This window comes from Capsicum annuum, chromosome 4 (assembly GCF_002878395.1).
Source record: "Capsicum annuum cultivar UCD-10X-F1 chromosome 4, UCD10Xv1.1, whole genome shotgun sequence".
In the NCBI taxonomy this organism is placed as follows: domain Eukaryota; kingdom Viridiplantae; phylum Streptophyta; class Magnoliopsida; order Solanales; family Solanaceae; genus Capsicum; species Capsicum annuum.
This window is the reverse complement of record NC_061114.1, coordinates 87,487,832-87,506,568: the sequence shown is the minus strand read 5'-3', so window position 1 is coordinate 87,506,568 and position 18,737 is coordinate 87,487,832. Positions and strand designations below refer to the sequence as shown.

At 34.4% G+C, this 18,737-nt stretch overlaps 1 protein-coding gene and 1 pseudogene across 1 annotated transcript in view; both read left to right on the top strand.

The window, feature by feature from the left end:
• Positions 1-7,191: 7,191 nt before the first annotated feature.
• On the top strand, positions 7,192-11,652 carry LOC107868903 (annotated as a pseudogene).
• Positions 9,963-18,737, top strand: part of LOC124885234 (G-type lectin S-receptor-like serine/threonine-protein kinase CES101) — a 28,683-nt gene continuing 19,908 nt past the window's right edge. The window contains exons 1-4 of the mRNA XM_047411583.1: positions 9,963-10,051; positions 10,135-10,285; positions 10,587-10,637; positions 11,221-11,344. Of these exons, the coding sequence (XP_047267539.1) occupies positions 9,963-10,051; positions 10,135-10,285; positions 10,587-10,637; positions 11,221-11,344 (415 nt within the window). The remainder of the gene's footprint in view (positions 10,052-10,134; positions 10,286-10,586; positions 10,638-11,220; positions 11,345-18,737) is intronic.

Here is an 18,737-nt window from a genome sequence, read left to right as displayed (position 1 = left end):
TGTTTTATGTATGTATATATAGGTATATATATACACACATACACACGTTTTTATGGTATTATCGTGTATCCCTGTCTTTCTTTATTTATTCAAGTAGTATATTCATTTCTTGGCCTTATGTACTACTATATATGTCTTGAGCTAGAGTCTATCGAAAACAACCTCTCTACTTCTCCGGAGGTAGTGATATGGACTGCGTACATTTTACACTTGCCAGACCCCACTATATGGGAATACATGGGGTTTATTGTTGTTGTAGTTGATGTAATACTATATATACTTTTTATGGTCTTTATTTGTATATTGTCCAGTGATATACGGTATAGTGCTTAGGCCCCTGAGTATGGCTAGGATAGCACAGCTTATTTTTATTACCTTTTTAGTTTCTTATGTTAATTTTTTGGATATTTGGTTGTGATTTATATTTCTACTATATTGTTATTTATATTTGCATTATCTTTGGAGCTCAGTCGGTAGTTGCCTACTGAGTACCACGTGTTTGCTATTCATACTATACTTCTGCAGCCTGCAGATCATAACATAAGTTCTTGCCACTGTTGTGTGTATCATGTGGAGCAGCTATAGTTCGGAGACTTAGGTTAAACTCCTGATATTAAGAGTATTACTATTCTCCCTCTTATCTATTAGACTAATCTCCATGTTATATTTAGAGATGAGTTGTACCTGTATATTCCTTTTGCACATCATTTTATGTTCTTATTATATTGGAGGCTTGTGTACTAATTCCACCAGGTTTTGGGATAATCTTATATGTATTATTCCTTTCTTATAAGTATTCCACATTTTTCCCTTCATTTTTCTTGGTAGTCTGTTACAAGCAGTTTCGTACTATGAGTTGGTTTACTAACTGGTGCGTTATAGTAGGTGCCATCATGACCTGAAAATTGAATCGTGATATTTTCCCAATAACGCAATACTTACTCTTGCCCTCATCTTTTCTTCTCCAATGAAATCTATTAAAAATATTGTGCACTTAATAGATGATGAATTGAGAGGGCACCATATCAGAAAGTAAATAAAGTGTTATCTTTTGCAGCACACTATTTATCAATACAGCCTTACCACCAAATGATAGTAATTTTTCTTTCCAGTTTTGAAGCCTAACCTTTAACTTCTCAATCAAATCATTATAAAAAATTTTCCTTTTCTAGCATGTATTATAGGACATCCAAAATATAAAAAAAGGATTTTCCCTTAGTTAAGAACAATAACTTGTTTCATACCATTTATCACCCTCTTGTACATGTAAAAGCTATTTTTAAGTTCATTAATCACTTGTCTAGAAACTTATTGATAATCCTTTAGCGTTGTCATCACTAGATCTAGAGATCTCTTATCTATTGAGGTGAATATGATAGTATCATCAAGATAGGCTATATTATTTAGGTTCCTACTTCATTTAGGAAACCATATCCTCTGTATCTACCATCATCAAAAAGGACATTAAAAACTGTAATTAGTACCTCAACATGGAAAAAAAGGGTCAGTGATATGGGCTCACCCTACTTTATTTCCCTTGTAGAGTGGAAAAATTTTATTATTTTCCATTACTAATAATGGGATACCGATTGTTTGCAACCAACCTCCATACCATATCAATAAATCCATCAATAAAATTCAATTTCCTTATGACTTTAGTTAAATAAGTCCATGAAGTCGTATCATAAGCTTTTAACATAGCTAACTTAATAATGATATTATCTAGATTTCTTGGTAATCTGATATCAATGACTATTTTCTGAGTAATTATTATATTCTCAATGATACTCCTTCCTTTAAAAAATTTAATTATCTTTAGGAATAAATTTTGATATTAAACCAAACCACGCATGCAACACTCTAGATATAACTTTATTAATAAAGTGGGTAAGACTATTTGGTCTCAGATCTGAAAAGCTTTCAATAATTTATTTTTTTTAGAATGAGAATCAAGTTGATATGAGTAACACCTTTAGGAAAAGTATAACCATAAAAAAATTCCTCACTATATTACATACATCAATACTTAGTATTTCCCATTAGTGCTGATAAATTAAATCTGAAAAATCATTTTGTCCACATGCATTGCTTTCTTTAAACCAAATATAGCATACTTCACTTCCTTCATAGTAGATGCTCTACGCAATAGAATATTTTTCTTTTAGTGACAATTTCTAGCAAATAATTCAGCAATTCAAAAGTTGTACCCTCCCTTTCTTATGTGAATTGTCTCTTATATCTTTGTACAACTGCACCACCAATTAATTCTCTGTTCTCAATTCAATCCTTATTTGCATGTTTAATACTGTTAAGTTTTGATTTATTTCTCCTTTCCTTAACACGGCTTTGAAAATCTTGTGTTTCTATTTCTTTTATCAAATCAAGTAATTCTAACCATTTTTCTCTAGAATTCCTTTTCAAAATAAAGTTATTTCTTTACTTCTGCTTGAGCTGCTACATCACCATTCTATTTGCCAGTGATAGATATTTCTTAAAATGTTGCTTCTTAATCTTTATGATCTGTTTCCTAATAGTTAATCATTGAAAAATATCACAAAATCTATCTCTGCTTCATGCTCTAAAAGCCTTCCTCAAATTTCTCAGCTTAGGTTTAAAAAGCCAAAATTTGTTTCTTTTTTATTAGTATTTCAGTGTTGTTTAACCACTTCTATTAAAGTGACATCTTTCACCTACAAAGTAAAAAATTTAAAAGGTTTAATTATTGATTGATTTCATGTAGTCATAGTAAGGAATAAAGCAGCATGTTCTAACCCTACTATAGACAAATGTTCTACTTCAAGGTTAGGGAACAATTTCATAAATAATCTATCTAACCTTTTAAAGATACAATTAAAACCTTCCCTTTCATTCCATCATGCAAAGGGACTATCTTTTAATTTCTGTAAGTTCACAATAATTTACACAAAAGATAAAATCTTAACTTTCTGTTGTGTTACTGAAAGCCCCCCCAATCTTCTCCTCTTCTTTAAGAATAACATTAAAATCAATACCCACCACCATGCTATATTAGTATTTTCCCTACTATATATGATATTCCACAAATCAAATCCTCATTTTTCTGTATATTTAGTATATGTCATACAGATGATATACATTTGTTATTCTCTAAGAACAAATCTTTGATAGTTAATTGTTTCTTTTTATCATTGATCACCTTAATATCTATCATTTTCCTTATAAAAATCATATTTTTCCATTTGTATTTGGCCCAACTATGCATGTCCAATCTTTTTTGTACTTTTGCAGATGCCTCATTTGTTGAAATGGCTCCCTAAAAGCTATAATAATATATATGATGTCTATTTGACATTTAAAATCTATTAAGAGCATGTTGAGTGTTAATAATCCTAATTTTTTCAAAAATAGCCTTCTTCAGTATTTAACAATTTTATTTTGGAGCCTCCTTTTTTTAACAAACCTTTTAAGTTATTGATTCTCTTAACATGATTTCTTTTTGTTCTTCTTGTTGGACTTCTTTGTTGTCTTAGGACATAAATTAGTTTTTGCCCATATACTCCCGAACAACTTCATCCTCCTCTATATTATCAACCATGCTTTCATCAATTCTTGTTTCTAAAACCAATTAACTATCCATATGATATGTGATAATGTCATGAAGTGCTTGAGTTGGACTCTTATTACATGGAGTTGCCATCCAATTTAATTCCTCGGGTCCTTTTATTTTCTTCTTATCACTGATTTGCCTTGTATCTTCAAGTGTTGCTTCTACCATTCATTTCAATGTATTTTTTAAGTATTCCTGACTATCTAAAAAATCACTATTTATATATATAGAAAATGTAATAGGTTGAGATGCATCCACTATATCTTGTCATATGGACTGTCACCATCCTCTATAGTAAGATAATATTTTATATCCACTCTATCTTCCAATTTAGTACTCCTTGTTCCCTTCTATGAAGAGTTTCTTTCCTTGATGCAATCATGACTATTACATGAGGCAATTTTTTTTTTCATTTTTTTAATTTTTTAGTAGAGCTAATTATTGTCTTATTCCTTCTAACTCAAAAGATTCTCTACCTAATCTCTTGTTGTATCTTATTGATGCTCTTTAGGGCTTGATGATGTATTATCTTTATTGGTAATGGTGTCTTGTGCTCCATTATGTGTATAATAATTTAGAATATTGAAGGGATTATTGGTAGTGATGTTTCGAGTTGCCAATATTATAGTATAACTTAAGAATTGATCAACATTTTTTATTAGAGTAGTATTCTACTGATTAGTTCCAACATCTTTCACATATCTCTCTTTTCTTTGTTGATTTGACTGTATATTTTCTTCAGGCTTCTCTTTATTCTTCTTCAGTTTAGTGCAAAGCGCTCTATATTCCTTCTTATTATGTCCTGTAACTTGCACCATTTGCAATAATATGGTATAAAATCATATTGGATTTTTACCTTTATAATTCTAATATCTTGAGTTATTTCCTTCTCTATCTCTATTTGTACAAATTGTGGCTTTTCGGCTAATAGATCTAATTGTATCCCTCACGCGGCATGGCTTGTTTCATTAATAACTGCAAGATAAAGTTTCAGCAGTCAGAGTCAGCTGTGGGTCCTCATCCTTTGAGGACATGATGATTACATTATTATTTCAGTTTTTTGTTTATTTCAATAGTTTGGAGTTAGTTGGGGACATGTCCCATCAACTTCATAGTTTTCAGACAGTATAGAGGCTTTCAAACTATAGCATGTTTCAGACTGTTTGTCTTAATTTTGGGTATTGTCATACCCCATTACAGACATTATATTATAATCAGTATTAGTTCAATTTTGAACCTTATGGCCTTACAGCTTATATTCCGCAGATTTACAATGAATTATTTAGTGCTCAGTTACAAATATCAGTCATGGGTTAGCTTATGGTCCTTCGGGGTCATGAGCACCGTGTAACATTATGGGTACCAAATTTAGGGCGTTACATTGGGGGTCTGCCATTGTACCAATTAACTGCGGTTCCAGATGTATTGGTAATAATGGTTCACCCAATCTTCGTGTACTTGACATACATAATAACTACCCTGCACAGAACAAAAACAACAAACTAAAGTAAAATTTGGGAAACTTGACCAAAGGTCAATTAACAAACACAAACTTAATTGACAACTGTATTTCCTGGCAATGGCGCTAAAATTTGATACGCAAATTACAATTTTCTTACGAAAGTGTAAACGGTCGCTGTCAAATATAGAACCCAACTGGATTGGGTGTGGGAATACTGTGTTCACTAAGTATTGTAACTGTTAGTAAATTGTTGATCTAAGGTTTCGGAGTAAATGGGGGGTTTTGATGTGTTAATAATGCTTTTTCGTTTTTGTATCACCCAGAGGTCCAACTAATGAGAGTTAATACAAGTGTAATTTCAATGAAAATGAGTTAACAAAAGTTATGCTCACCAAGACGTTCAAACAGTTAGGGCTGTGAACTTGTGCTTGAATTCTAACTTATAATTTCAATTGCAAGAAGTATTGAATTCGAAGAATTACCCACTTGTTTCTCAACCTAATGGGTATTTTACCCTTTTCTTAAAGGATCCATGTATCATTCAATACAACTCTCATAAAGGTTGATCCCGTTAGGGCATCAACTCTTGACAAAGAGTAAACCTATGGATTTCATGTGAATCACCTCTTTTCCCAACATTCACTTTCTTGTCAGACAAGTGGTGTTCATGGGCTCACTTCTCAAGTTTACAACTAAGAGATGTCATTATAATGAAGAGAGATTCATGCAATTTAGATAGATATTAGAAATCAAATGGATACACCACCCCAAGTAGCTCCCTACATCAAGGCTCCCATAACCCTAGTTATGGGAGTTTAGCTACTCATCTCCATATAAGATATAAAAGATATATTGATGTTTATAAATAACTTCAAGAGAGTACTTACAAAAGTTACAATATTGTTCTTCTCAATCTTCAATGAAAAAAATATAGAATAATAATCAGATCTTAATTTCTAGCTTCAAATCTCAATGATAAGTGTTACACAGCTCTCAATAGAGAAGAAAGTATGAAACTACCATCAAAAGATATGGAATAAAATCTAATACTTAGTATTTATATGATTCCAAAACTGGGTTTTAAGATTCAAACTCGGAGTTGCCGCTTTATGTTCGACGAGTCGAGCGACGGTTCATTGCTGGGGAAACAGTCCGTCACCTAGACCATCGCTGGAGCTCCAATGATTCCATGTTCTGTTTCTGGGTGACAGGTTGAGCGACAGTTCATCGTAGGGTCGACGGTCCTTCACCTGGATTGTCGCAGGACTTCCAGTGTTCTGCATTCTATTTTTCAGCGACGGTTTAGGCCGATGGTTCATCACAAGGTCGACGGTCCATCGCCTAAACTGTCGCAGGACTTTTAGTGCTTCTGCATTCTATTTTTGGACGACGATTTAGGCCGACGGTTCATTGCAAGGTCCACAGTCCGTCGCCTAAGCCGTTGCATGTCATTTTTCCCCTTGTTTTGCCCAATTTATCCAAATTATTCTTCACGCTCAGTTTTTATCCTGAAAACACTAAAGTACTATGTTAAATACAATAATAGTTGCTTGAAAACAAACAATTATCCTAAGAAAAAGGCCTAAAATGTTCCGTCAAAAATCGAAACATCAACTAGCACTACTAGAAATTATCCTATGGCAACGGACTTTTTGGTGACGGTTAACAAAGTATTACAATAGATGATTTATTGCAGCGGTTTCAAGCGTTACCAAAAATAATTCTTTTATTAGCTATAATTTAACACTATAACCGTCACATTTGATATTAAGCATTGCAATAAATAAATAAAATAAGCTATACAATGCTTATTTTATTTCCTCCATTTTAGCTGGAAATTTTATTATGTCCGCCAAAAAAATATAACATTTTAATAAAACTTTTTTCAATGTCGCAAAATCATTCGGACTTAAACCTAAATCTGCTCCACTATAAACCTACTCCACTCTAAATCATTTGGAAAATTGCTGAATCTGTGAGTTTCAATGTTCGAGGGCCGGCGTCGCTAAATCTGGGGAACCGTAGCTCTGTGGAACCGGTAAGTGGAACCTTAGCTCTGGCCTTTGTACCTGCATCTTCGTCCTTCATACACACACAACTCACTCAGTTTCTCTATTTTTTTCTTTTATGGTTTCATTCATCAATGGCTGCAGAAGTTAGAAAAGTTCCAATTGTTCGAGTTGTCAACGATCTGGTAGCTCTGTGGGACCTGGTTGCTATAACTAAAGTGTTCTTCGAAGGAATTTTTGCTGTTCATTATCAGTAAAGTCTCACACAACTTTGACCTAATTTTTTGGGGATTTTGGTTCTGTTTAGGATTTTTGCTTTAATTCTTGCTGAAAATGGAATAGACTTCTTGCTTTTGTGACTACATTAGATATTTGTTTTTAATCAGTGATAGGAATTTCTAAGATGGTTGATTTTTAAGGAATTTTGATGTGTATTAATTACTTCATTTTTGATGTGTTTGAACTGGAAATAGGGCTTTGTTCGTGTTAAGTTAATGGCGATTGAGTTGTTGTAGTTATGTAGTGGTTGTTTTCAGCTTGAATTGGACTTGCTAATTGATTTATTTTCTGGAATTGCTAAGCTTATTATGAAATATATATGGAATTTTGGATTTGATTTTGTTGTTTTCAGCTTGAATTCGACTTGCTAGCTTTTCTTTTTCATTTATTTTGAAATTGACATCGATGATTGGCTTAACTTATGTATTAGGGAGAGGTCAGCTGCTGTTTACTGAGTTATATGGATTTCTATGAAACTCAATTCATTGATGAGCCATTCCAACAACAACAACAACAACTAACATAACTGTTGTACTGGTTGATAATGGTAACTTTGTGCTGGGGGAACTGGACACCTATGGCTCTTTTGATCGAGAACTATGGAAAAGCTTTGATTATCCAACCAATACACTTCTTCCTGGAATGAAGCTTGGTATTAACTTGAGAACTGGGAATAAATGGTCATTGACTTCATGGGTAAATGATCAAGTACCTGCTTCAGGGTCTTTTACCTTTGGTCTTGACACTAATTGTACAAATCAACTGATAATCTTATGGATGGGCAATGTCTATTGGAAGAGTCTCCCTTGTCCTACTGGACAATTTGATTTTAAATATATCTCAAATGAGGATGAGATATACTTTGTACTTACTTCTGGTCTTATCAGTGGATACACTATGAGTCCATCTGGATTAATTCAGGATCATTTTGAAGGAAATGCAAAGTTTGGTAATTGTAGTAATGAGATTCCCTATGCCGGCTATGTGAAATAGGTATTGCCCCAGTGCAGGGTAGCTAAAAAATATTGGTTTGAGCTTAGAAAAGTTCACATGTTTGAAAAAGGATTTAAATTTGATGAGAACTATACCTTGAGCCTCTCAGATTGCAAGGCCAAGTGTGAAAATAATTGCTCGTGGTGTTGCCTATGCCTTAGTCGATAGTGACACCGGAATTGGCTGTGAAATTTAGTAGAATGACACGAGTTTTGAGACAGTACAAAATAGGCTAGCCGGAGGTGTTTACGATCTAGCCAGAGGTGTTTTCTTTCTTACAAGAAAAGGTAATGCTTGATCCCTAAATTATTCAATAGAGTTACAGACTTGAAAAAACTTGTGCTTTCTTTTCCTTTCATCAAAAGGCATGTTGTAACAATGTTTCAACTCATATTAGGATTAGTTTATCCAGTCTAGATAAATTGATTTGGGAGGGTACCGCACTAATATCACCGATCTGCATTACTTTTATTTGCACATCATTCCAAAATTTACTAGTACTAGAACCAAGCAAGTTTCTCCGATCATGATGCTGAAGGATTTAATTTGATGGAGTGTCATCTTCAATCTCCATTTAAAAATGCGCTCGTTCAAAGGCTTAACCATACCACATAATATCTTTGATTTGAAGGCTACTATGAATTTAGATTTCTAGAGTACCAATTATCATAGTGTATTCCAAGAAAAATTCTGTTGAATGTTATTAAAAGCATCTATTTACAATCTGTTTACAGATGGGAAGCGAAAATGGTGGATATGGCTGACAATAGCAGTGTCCCTAATGGTATTTGCTTTCATTTGCTCTTTATTATATCTGATACAAAGAAAACTCAGAGCAAGAGGTGAGCAATACATTCACCCTAGCACTAGTCCATGTTGATATACTTATTTGTCTGTGAAATCTTCAATTTTGCATTTGTCACCTCGGCAAAGTCATAGAAATGGAGAATATTTTAAACGAGCTAGGAGGTTAGGTCGTTTCTGGACAGTACAATAACAAGCATACTGCTAGACTAAGCAAGAAGTTTAGGCATGATATATAAATTTTCAGCCTTGAAACTATAAACATGGCCACAAACAATTTCTTGTTTGCCAATAAGCTAGGAGAGGGCGGTTATGGACCCGTTTATAAGGTAAAAGTTAAAAAGCTTTTTGGCTAAAACTGATTTTTAGATTTGCTAATAGCCAAAATTTCAGGAGATGTTGCTCGACGGGCAAGAGATAGCCATAAAGAGACTTTCAAGAAGTTCAGGGCAAGGATTGGTTGAGTTCTAAAATGAAATTATGCTGATTGCTAAACTCTAGCACACTAATCTTGTTAAGCTTTTAGGATGTTGCATTGAAGGGGAAGAGAAGATATTAGTTTATGAATACATGACAAACAAAAGCTTAGATTTCTTCCTTTTTGGTATGGATTTCAAATTTCATTCCTAATTTGCTGAAGTAATGTTATTTGATAACTAATACCTCTTTCCATTTTGGTCGAACAGTTCATAGCATTTCACTAAAATGGAATACTCGGTTGAATACTATCAGAGGAGTTGCTTAAGGATTACTTTATCTCCACAAGTATTCAAGGCTGAGGGTGGTTCACTGAGATCTAAAAGCCAGCAATATTTTTCTTGATGACAACATGAACTCCAAAATCTCAGACTTTGGTTTGGCCAGGATATTTCAGAGGCAAGAATTTGAAGCTAACACGGAGCAGATTGTTGGTACCCAGTAAGTCCTAACAGATATAATTTGCTAACAATGATGATTCATAGAGTCGTGCTTTTTCATTTACTAAGTCGCTTCCTTTTCAGTGGCTATATGTCTCCAGAATATGCCATGAATGGCATTGTGTCGACGAAGACAGACGTATTCAGTTTTGGAGTTCTAGTACTCGAGATTTTGAGTGGTAAAAGAAACAACAGCTGGTATCACGTAGAATGCCCTCTAAACCTCATTGGACATGTAAGTTTCTCTCATTAAAAATCATATAGAATGATCCGTAGACGGATGGAGTATTTGTTTAATTAGTTCAACTGAAAAATACTTTCAACAATAAATATTGATATATATATGTGTGTGAAAATTACTAAAATCTCAACAATTTCAAAATTCTGAAACCATAATTCCAATATACAATGAGTTTTGTGCTGAAAAAGCTTTAGATGTTCAAGCTGTCAAGTTTACATTCTTCTGGATCCGCCCTGGTATTATCGCTGAGTTGAATAAGGAAATTTCGTACTTGCTATGTTCAAATTTTTCTCAGGCATGGAAATTGTGTAAAGCAGGCAGAGTCCTTGAAGAAATAACAGAACCTGTATTATTAAATGAATTGACACCAATGAACGAGTTAATAAGAGGTTAACTAAGAGTTAATGGGTGTGTGTAAGATGCTTCAAAATTAGTGTATTTTTAGAGAATCCGACACAGGTATTATCGAAAGTGAACAGTACGCGGCTGTGTGCAACTTAGGAATTTTCCACTAAAAAGGGAGGTCTGTGGAATTTTAAGCATGCATAGAAGAAAACTGGTCAACAAAAGACTTCAAAGTCCACACATCCTGTCCCTGTTTTGATATTTCCATTTTGACTCTAATAGTTTTAGTGTAGATTAGAACTATGCATCTGTAATTATTCAAGTGTAGTTTAGAGAGCTTCAGCTTATATGTTTTATTATTTTACATGGCAACCTACAAAATTTGGATCATTTTCATCCTTGCGGTATTTGATCACGTTTTACCCGCAGACATTGTTGACAGATCAATCTCGAAGGGACAAAATCTAACTGAATATCAACCGTTGATCTCGAAAAATAGATTCTTCAAAATGTAATTTTTCAATCCCAGCAAGTATGATAGCCGTTACTTGGGAATATTTTACGCTCTGTGAGGTCTTGATAAGTACGCTGATGTTAATGGAGGACGAGATGAAATGGTTCTCTGGATAGCTAACAGAGATGATCCTATAACTGATACATCTGGAATTCTTATGGTAACTCCTGATGGCAGCTTAATGATTTCTCACAGTGAAGGAAACATTATTTTGTTTAAGTGCTATTTTATATTATTTTGTTCTCTTTTTATAGGTGTCCAAAATGAAGAAAGTGATGAAGACATTGACCTTGAGAAAATTTTTGGGTGGTGGATAAATGCTCTAATATCAATAGGATTTTGCCGACTTTATTGAAACTTATCGCGATTCGAACTTGCTAGTATGTAAAAACTTAACTAATCATTTGGACGTGATTACTGTTTGCTTTTGGGTTAAAATTACTAGCTTGTTGCATATTTTGAATTATGAGATTATTAATGATTGATTTTGTTGTGTGATGTGTCTATATTGTGTTATAATTTATTATGTATGTAAATAAAAATTTAAATTAATACAAGTGACTATTTATAAAAATTGTTTCAATTTAATAACATGTGGGTATAATTGTTGCAATAGATCAATAAATCATTGCAATAGGTATTCAAAAAGCGTTGCAACATAATAACAAAAGCATCGCAATAGATGCTATTGCAATGCCTTAATCTAGTCGCAATAGATGCTATTGCAACGCCTTAATCTCGTCACAATAGATGTTGCAACTGTTAAATGGCGTTGCAGTAGTTTCTATTACAACGGTTAGTAAATGTTGCAATAGATGAAAATAGGCGTCTAAATTAGTCAAAAAATAATCATTGTCATAGGTCAAACTATGGCGACGGTTATTTGAAACCTATGGCGACGGTTTAGACAATCTTCGCATAAACCACTGCCATGGACCTATCACAACGCCTACTTATAGGACACTTGTTGAACCGTTGTGGTAGAGTATGGCAACGGTTTTTCTGTCTATTGCAATGGTTTTGCAACCATCACCATAGGGGTAATTTCTAGTAGTGTAGTAGACTTGGCCTAAGATGGATTGAAGGAGTCCACTTCTAATCCTTGAAATCTATTCTAACAAATTCTGTCTCGAACTAGGCTAAGACATCTAATTATTATACTAGATATTTAATAAGCCATATTTTAGTCCTAAGACATCAATTCTACCTAAAGAATGAGTAGCTACATCAATTCTGCCTAACTTACAGTTCCTTAATTGACTAAATAATGCAATTTGTGCTAAATGTAACTCCAAGCCCTCATTTCTAACCCACACCTAGCACATTATCATAAATATACCACAATTTAGCCCAATCTATGAGAAAGATAAACCTAGCCTATCTAGACGCCTCAACAAGCCCGGTGAAGTCAACTAAGGCTCCATTTGTTTTTTTTTTTAAGATTCAGACGTCTGAATCTGAATGCACATCTGAATGATTAAGATGTTGTCTCTAGATCTGAAAACTGGATGATTAAGACTGTTTGTTTTTCAATATCTGAATGTGTAAAAAAAATTTATTTGTATACATAATAAAATTAAAAATAAAATTCAAATAAAAAATTAATTATATATTAAAAAAGTATGTAATTTAATACAATAAAATTATTAGTATTTGATTAAGAAAAAATATTTATGTTTGTTAGTGATAGTCGAGATGGCTTATAATGGTGGTTGCGGTGACAATGATTGATGTTAGTGATTAATATTGTTGGTGGTGATAATTGTGATAGTTGGTATTATAGTAACTGTTATGATGGTGGCGATTGATGGTGGTGGTGATTGTTGTGATGTGACGTTGCTTGATGTTAGTAGTTTAAGGTGTTGATTGTGTTGGCTGAAACATGAATGCATGATGATTGGACGATGTGTTGGTGCTAGTTGGAGATTTTTTTTCTTGTGATGTGGAGATGGTTGTTAGTAAAGATAAATTGTAGCGATGCTACTGGTTGAAGTAGTGGTAAAGGTGGCATTACTAGTGATAATGGTGGTGGCAGCCAAAGAATGTGTAGAGGTTGTGATGTATTAGTGGTAGTTAGTGGTGGCGCTAGTTGTGATAGATGAGTTGGTTGGTAGTAGGAATTGGCCGCTAGTAGTTGCTGATTGTGGTGTTGTTGATGGCAGTGGAAGTGGTGAATATAATTAGAATAAAAGAGGTAGTAGGTATGGTAGCTGTTGACAATTGTGGTTGGTAGCGGTATTTTTTGTCGATGGTGGTTGTGATGGTGGAGGTGGTTGGTGGTGATGGGTGTTAGTTGACAATGGTGACGGTGGCAGAGGTGGTTAGTGGTGGTAACTGTTATTATGAATAAAGTAGTGAATATTATCCAACACCAGAATATCCCTTCAGACCTATTAAGACTTGGTTCTAGATCTGAATGATTAAGACCTATTAAGAGTTACAACCTCAATAAAAAACAAATGCACTTAACGGTCTGAAGTCTGAACCATTCAGATTCAGACCTCCATTAAGTGCAAACAAATGAGGCCCAAATCAATAATTTTCCCTTTTGAGAAGCTTTCGCACTATGTCACTCTATCAAAATAAGTCTACTCATCAACTGAGAACAGTGATATCCATATCGAATTTTGTTTACTTTGAGACTAAAATTACGTAAAAATTGAATGTAGAGCCCACTTACGGAATTACACTTTTGAAAACATCAACACATCCCTCTATGCTTATGGAATATTTACCCTCAAGAATGAGTAAATTTTTAGCTCAAATAATGCCTCAATCTACTTAACAAGAATCTAGGAATTTTGAGAAAAAATAAAAAATTAACTAAGGATTTAATGAAAACTTACCGCGATTTTGATGAAGAAATGAGTAATCCAAGCTCATAAACACCCCAAAATCTCCTAATAATGTTTCTACAAATATTCCACACTCTCTAGGATTTTAACTCCTGACACTTGTGAGAAAAATGGAAGAAAACTGGGCAATTGGGGCATTTAATAGCCTTTAGATGCCGCTTAAGCAGTCACTTGACCGCTTAAGCAATCACTTCTAAATCTTCCAAGTACCGCTAAAGATGTACCCACTTGGGCTGGTAGATAGCCAAAGTGGACAGACTGTTGCTAAAGCGGTATTGTCTTTAGCAGTCAGATTATCGCTAAAGCGGCTCGCTAGGCAACCCAGGGCCGCTAAAGCAACTGGCTGGCTACTCCAGAGACCAAAGGGCCTCTTTAGCGGATGGAACAATTGAATTTCTAAGTCTCCACTAACCCCTCGATATTCATCACAATCCCGTTGAACTATGCTACCCTATAAAATTTTACATTCCAGACTCAATGGCGCAGTTGAAGTTTTCAGCTGAGATCGCTTCGATGAAAAGTGGACCCCACACCCAAAGACTATTTTTATCAAATTTCAACCAATAGCGTGAAATAATTTCGAAAGTCCCGGGACCTGAATAAAGGTCCCCCTATCCTAAAATTGATATTTGGGAGCTAATGGAACTATCAAAATTGGCATATGAGTTCATTAAACTAAAGTTGTCACCTGGTATCCATTTCTTACTAGCGAAGAGTTCAAAATAGGGAACTCTAAAATCAAAATGAACTGCCCAGTAACTAAACTGTCAGCTCCAATAAGTCACAATTGAATTGTAGTAGCTATAGGAAAGCTCTAAATAGCAAAAATATGTGGAAATATAGAAAATGACCTAGAGGGTTATTATATATCAACTACTAAAAGAACTTTTATTCGTGAAAGTAAAGGATTAAGATGTACCTGAAGACTCGAACAAGTGAGGATTTATGGGCTACATCTTTCTCTCAATCTCCCAAGTAGCCTCCTCTACTAAATGGTGTCTCCACTAAACCTTAACCACAGGAATAGTTCTAGAGCACAATTGCCTTACATCCCTGGATAATATGAATACTGACTCCTCCATAATGGTTAATCTCTCATCCAACTGTACCAGTCCCGATGAAGCTCATGAGACTCATCGTGAATGTACCACCGCAACAAGGAAACAAGGAAAACCTGATGAACAATTGCAAAATATAGGGACAAAGCTAACTCCTAAGCTACTTCTCCAGCTGTACGAAGGATATCAAAAGGTCCAATATATCTAGGGCTAAGCTTATGATTTCTCCCGAACCTCATCACACCTTTCATGGTAGATACTCTAAGGAATACTCAATATCCAACACAAAATCCCAAGGCATGAAGTATATGATCTACATTAGCCTTCTACCTACTCTAAGCTGCCCTCAGCCTATCCTAGATTACCTTGACCCAGTCCAATGACTCCTGAAAAAAGTCAGTACCACAGGGTCTAATTTTGAAGTTCTCAAACCATTCAATCATAGATTAACAATGCCTACCATATAATGCCTCAAATGGTTCCATCTCAATACTTAAATGGTAGCTATTATTATATGCGAACTCTGCCAAACCTAAGTGTTTCTCCCACTAATCTGTAAAATCCATAAAATAGGCTCGGAGCATATCTTGAAAAACCTAAATAGTCCACTCTGGCTTCCTGTCGATCTAAGGGTGAAAAGCTATGCTAAGATCCATCTAAGTGCCAAACTAATCCTGAAAATCACTCTAGAAGCTAAAAGTGAATACTGAACCCAGTCTGAAATAAGAGATATAAACACTCTATGCAGACAAACTATCTCATAAACATAGATACGAGCTAAGCTCTCATCACAGAAGGACATCTGAATAGGAATGAGTATGTTGATTTAGCCAACTGATCTACAATAAACCAAGTACCATCGAAACCAAGAGGTGTGATATCACCCAAAGCTACACCTCAAACTGAAGATAAAACAGTCAATGCAAAATATAGTAACCCAAGTCAGGTTGGGGTCGAACCCGCAGGGAATACGTGAACTATCTTTCAAACTTTCTTAAATCAATAGATAGTACAGAAAAGTAAATGAGGGGATTGTAGTTGTAATCTGTGAAAAGTATCAAGATATGAAATGCTTTGGTTGTAATCTATCAGAAACAAATGCTAGGCTTGTGTTCCCCCTGGCTTTTAACACTTTAGGTTTATCATGCTCAATCCAACTATCAAACTGTCGTGCTTATAGAATATGGCAAGTTATGTATCACAATAGTCTCTAGACACACTTTGGTGAATCTCACTCATCTCTTATCAATCTTAAAGAGTCTTCTTACTAACCGTTGCCTTTGAACCTAGTTTTAACTATCTCCTCTCAGTCTCAAGTTGATTAGATGAAGATAATTATCTTAAGTAGATGGTGATGATTAGCTTAATTTTACCATTAACTTCAAATAGCTATTATGACCTCCTTTTCCCAATCTCGACCTCCCTCTCAGGTTTGTAGTGAATATAGGCAGAATCCTAATGTTTGCAACCGATAAGAAATCAATAAGTGTTAAGGAAACCACAATACACACAACAACAATAATCTAAAACAATTGAACACTTTTCCTACTTCATTAATCCACTATGATTCCCACAAACCTAGCTAAGGGAGTTAACCATTCATCATTTTAAAAAAATCATTGGAATTCATATTTGAAAGCATTAAATAAATATCACAATAATCAATGAATAAAATCCAATGTTTCAGAATGAATAATCAACTAAAAGCAAGAACACAAGAATCCTAAGATCAAAATCTATCTCGGAATCAAATATACATTTGTCAGTAGTAAGAATGTATCAAGTCACTAAAAAATGTAAAAAGGGTATTTATGGAGTACAAGAAAATCCTAGAAAACCAATCCTAAACAAAAGAGGAAAATTATAGTCGATGACCACTTACGGGACCACCAACAGGGCGTGGGTGGTTTGATGTAGGTGCTAGGGTCCATAATTTGCTGAATCTTCCCTTTATCTCCATGTTTTCTAACACCTACAGGGCGTAGGTACTACCGACAGACCCTAGGTAGTCTGGCATAGGCGATAGTGAAATTTCTTTAGCTTATGAATCTCTGATCTTCAACTTTTTGGCTTATATTCTGGTACCTACTCTATGTAGATAGGACCTATGGGGTATATGTACCCACTTAGGTAGTCCAAAATCATCAATTTTCTCATTTTTTTCTCCTTTTTAGCGCCAAAACCCAGTTTCCTGCAAAACACAACAGAAAACTCATCATATCTAACAAAAAGACCTACATAACTTGTATATTTTCATCATTTTATACGTCAAAGTGCTATGAATCCATAGCACATCAACACCCTCAACTTAGAATGTTTGCATGTCCTCAGGCGACACAACATAACAAAAATAATAATGACGCTAAACTATGAGAAACCTAAGTTATCTACGACAGTCAATCATCAACTTTTAACTCAAAACATCACCCCCTTCATATTTTAACACTTCAAAATAAACTATATGTATCAATAAAACGCAATAATGTGTCACAAGAGAATCAAGATATGGCATTAAACTAGCAACAAACAACTATGCATATGTACAAGTTACACTACCCAAACAAGTAAGCAGCTAGCAAAACAACCCATGCACCCTTACATCAAAGAAGACCCAATCACTCATATGAAACCATACATGCTAATACAGGGACGCTCAAGAGACACTCATAATCACAAGGCATATCCGATGAATGTGCGCAAAATACCATAGGCTTGCCCTTATTTTATTTACCTAAGATTTCAGATAGTCATGTTAGGATCACTATAGGACTTTACTCAGCTTGTAATATGGGCTTGGAGGCTGGTATGGTACATATTTTAGTGACTAAGCCTCCTTGGAACTGCACATACTTTGGGTGTCCACTTATCAACCACTTTTTCTTTATTCCACCTTAATTTCTCCCTTTTTATTCTTTTACTGTACATTCAAATTGGGTGTGGTTTGTTTTATTCTTTATTTTTCAAAATTTTCTTTTCTTTTTTCTTTTCTCACCACACCCAACCCTATTTTCTTTTTCTCTTATTTACCCTTCTCTATACCTACTTCACCTTACATACCCCTATGATAGTCACCCTCAACTTAGTGATTTTCCTGAGTTGAGGCGCATAATATCAAAGGAGGACCAGGGCCAAAACAGTTTCATTGTAACATAAATGGAAAGCTGAAAGGTTAAACAAGAAAAATAGTCTATACAGGCTCAAAATACGGATCAAGGGAGACTTATTTACTTTTGGAAGGTCATTTAGGCTAATAGTGGACTTATTTCAAGAATGGACTAGGATACTTTCCTAACTAACTATCCTACAATCTAGGAAAGACTAACCGGGAAAGTGCTAGATTCAACACACTAAAGAATCTAAGTAGTATCTTACATAGACATGGCACACGGTTGCATCATAAGCTACTACCTGTCTTGTTCATGCAAATGTTAGATATGATTATTATTTCCCTAATTCTAATGCCATAACGAGATTCACAATGGTCACACATATATACATATCACATAGTTCAAAAATAAATTTTTCGAAGGGATATCATTTTTCTCAAAAAATCAAAAAATCAAAATACATCAATTGCCTTAGATACTGGTTTATCTCTAGTTAAACAAAAATAAAACATAATACAATATGTTCTAAACATGGCGACTTTACTAAGAACAAGTTCCAGAGAAAAG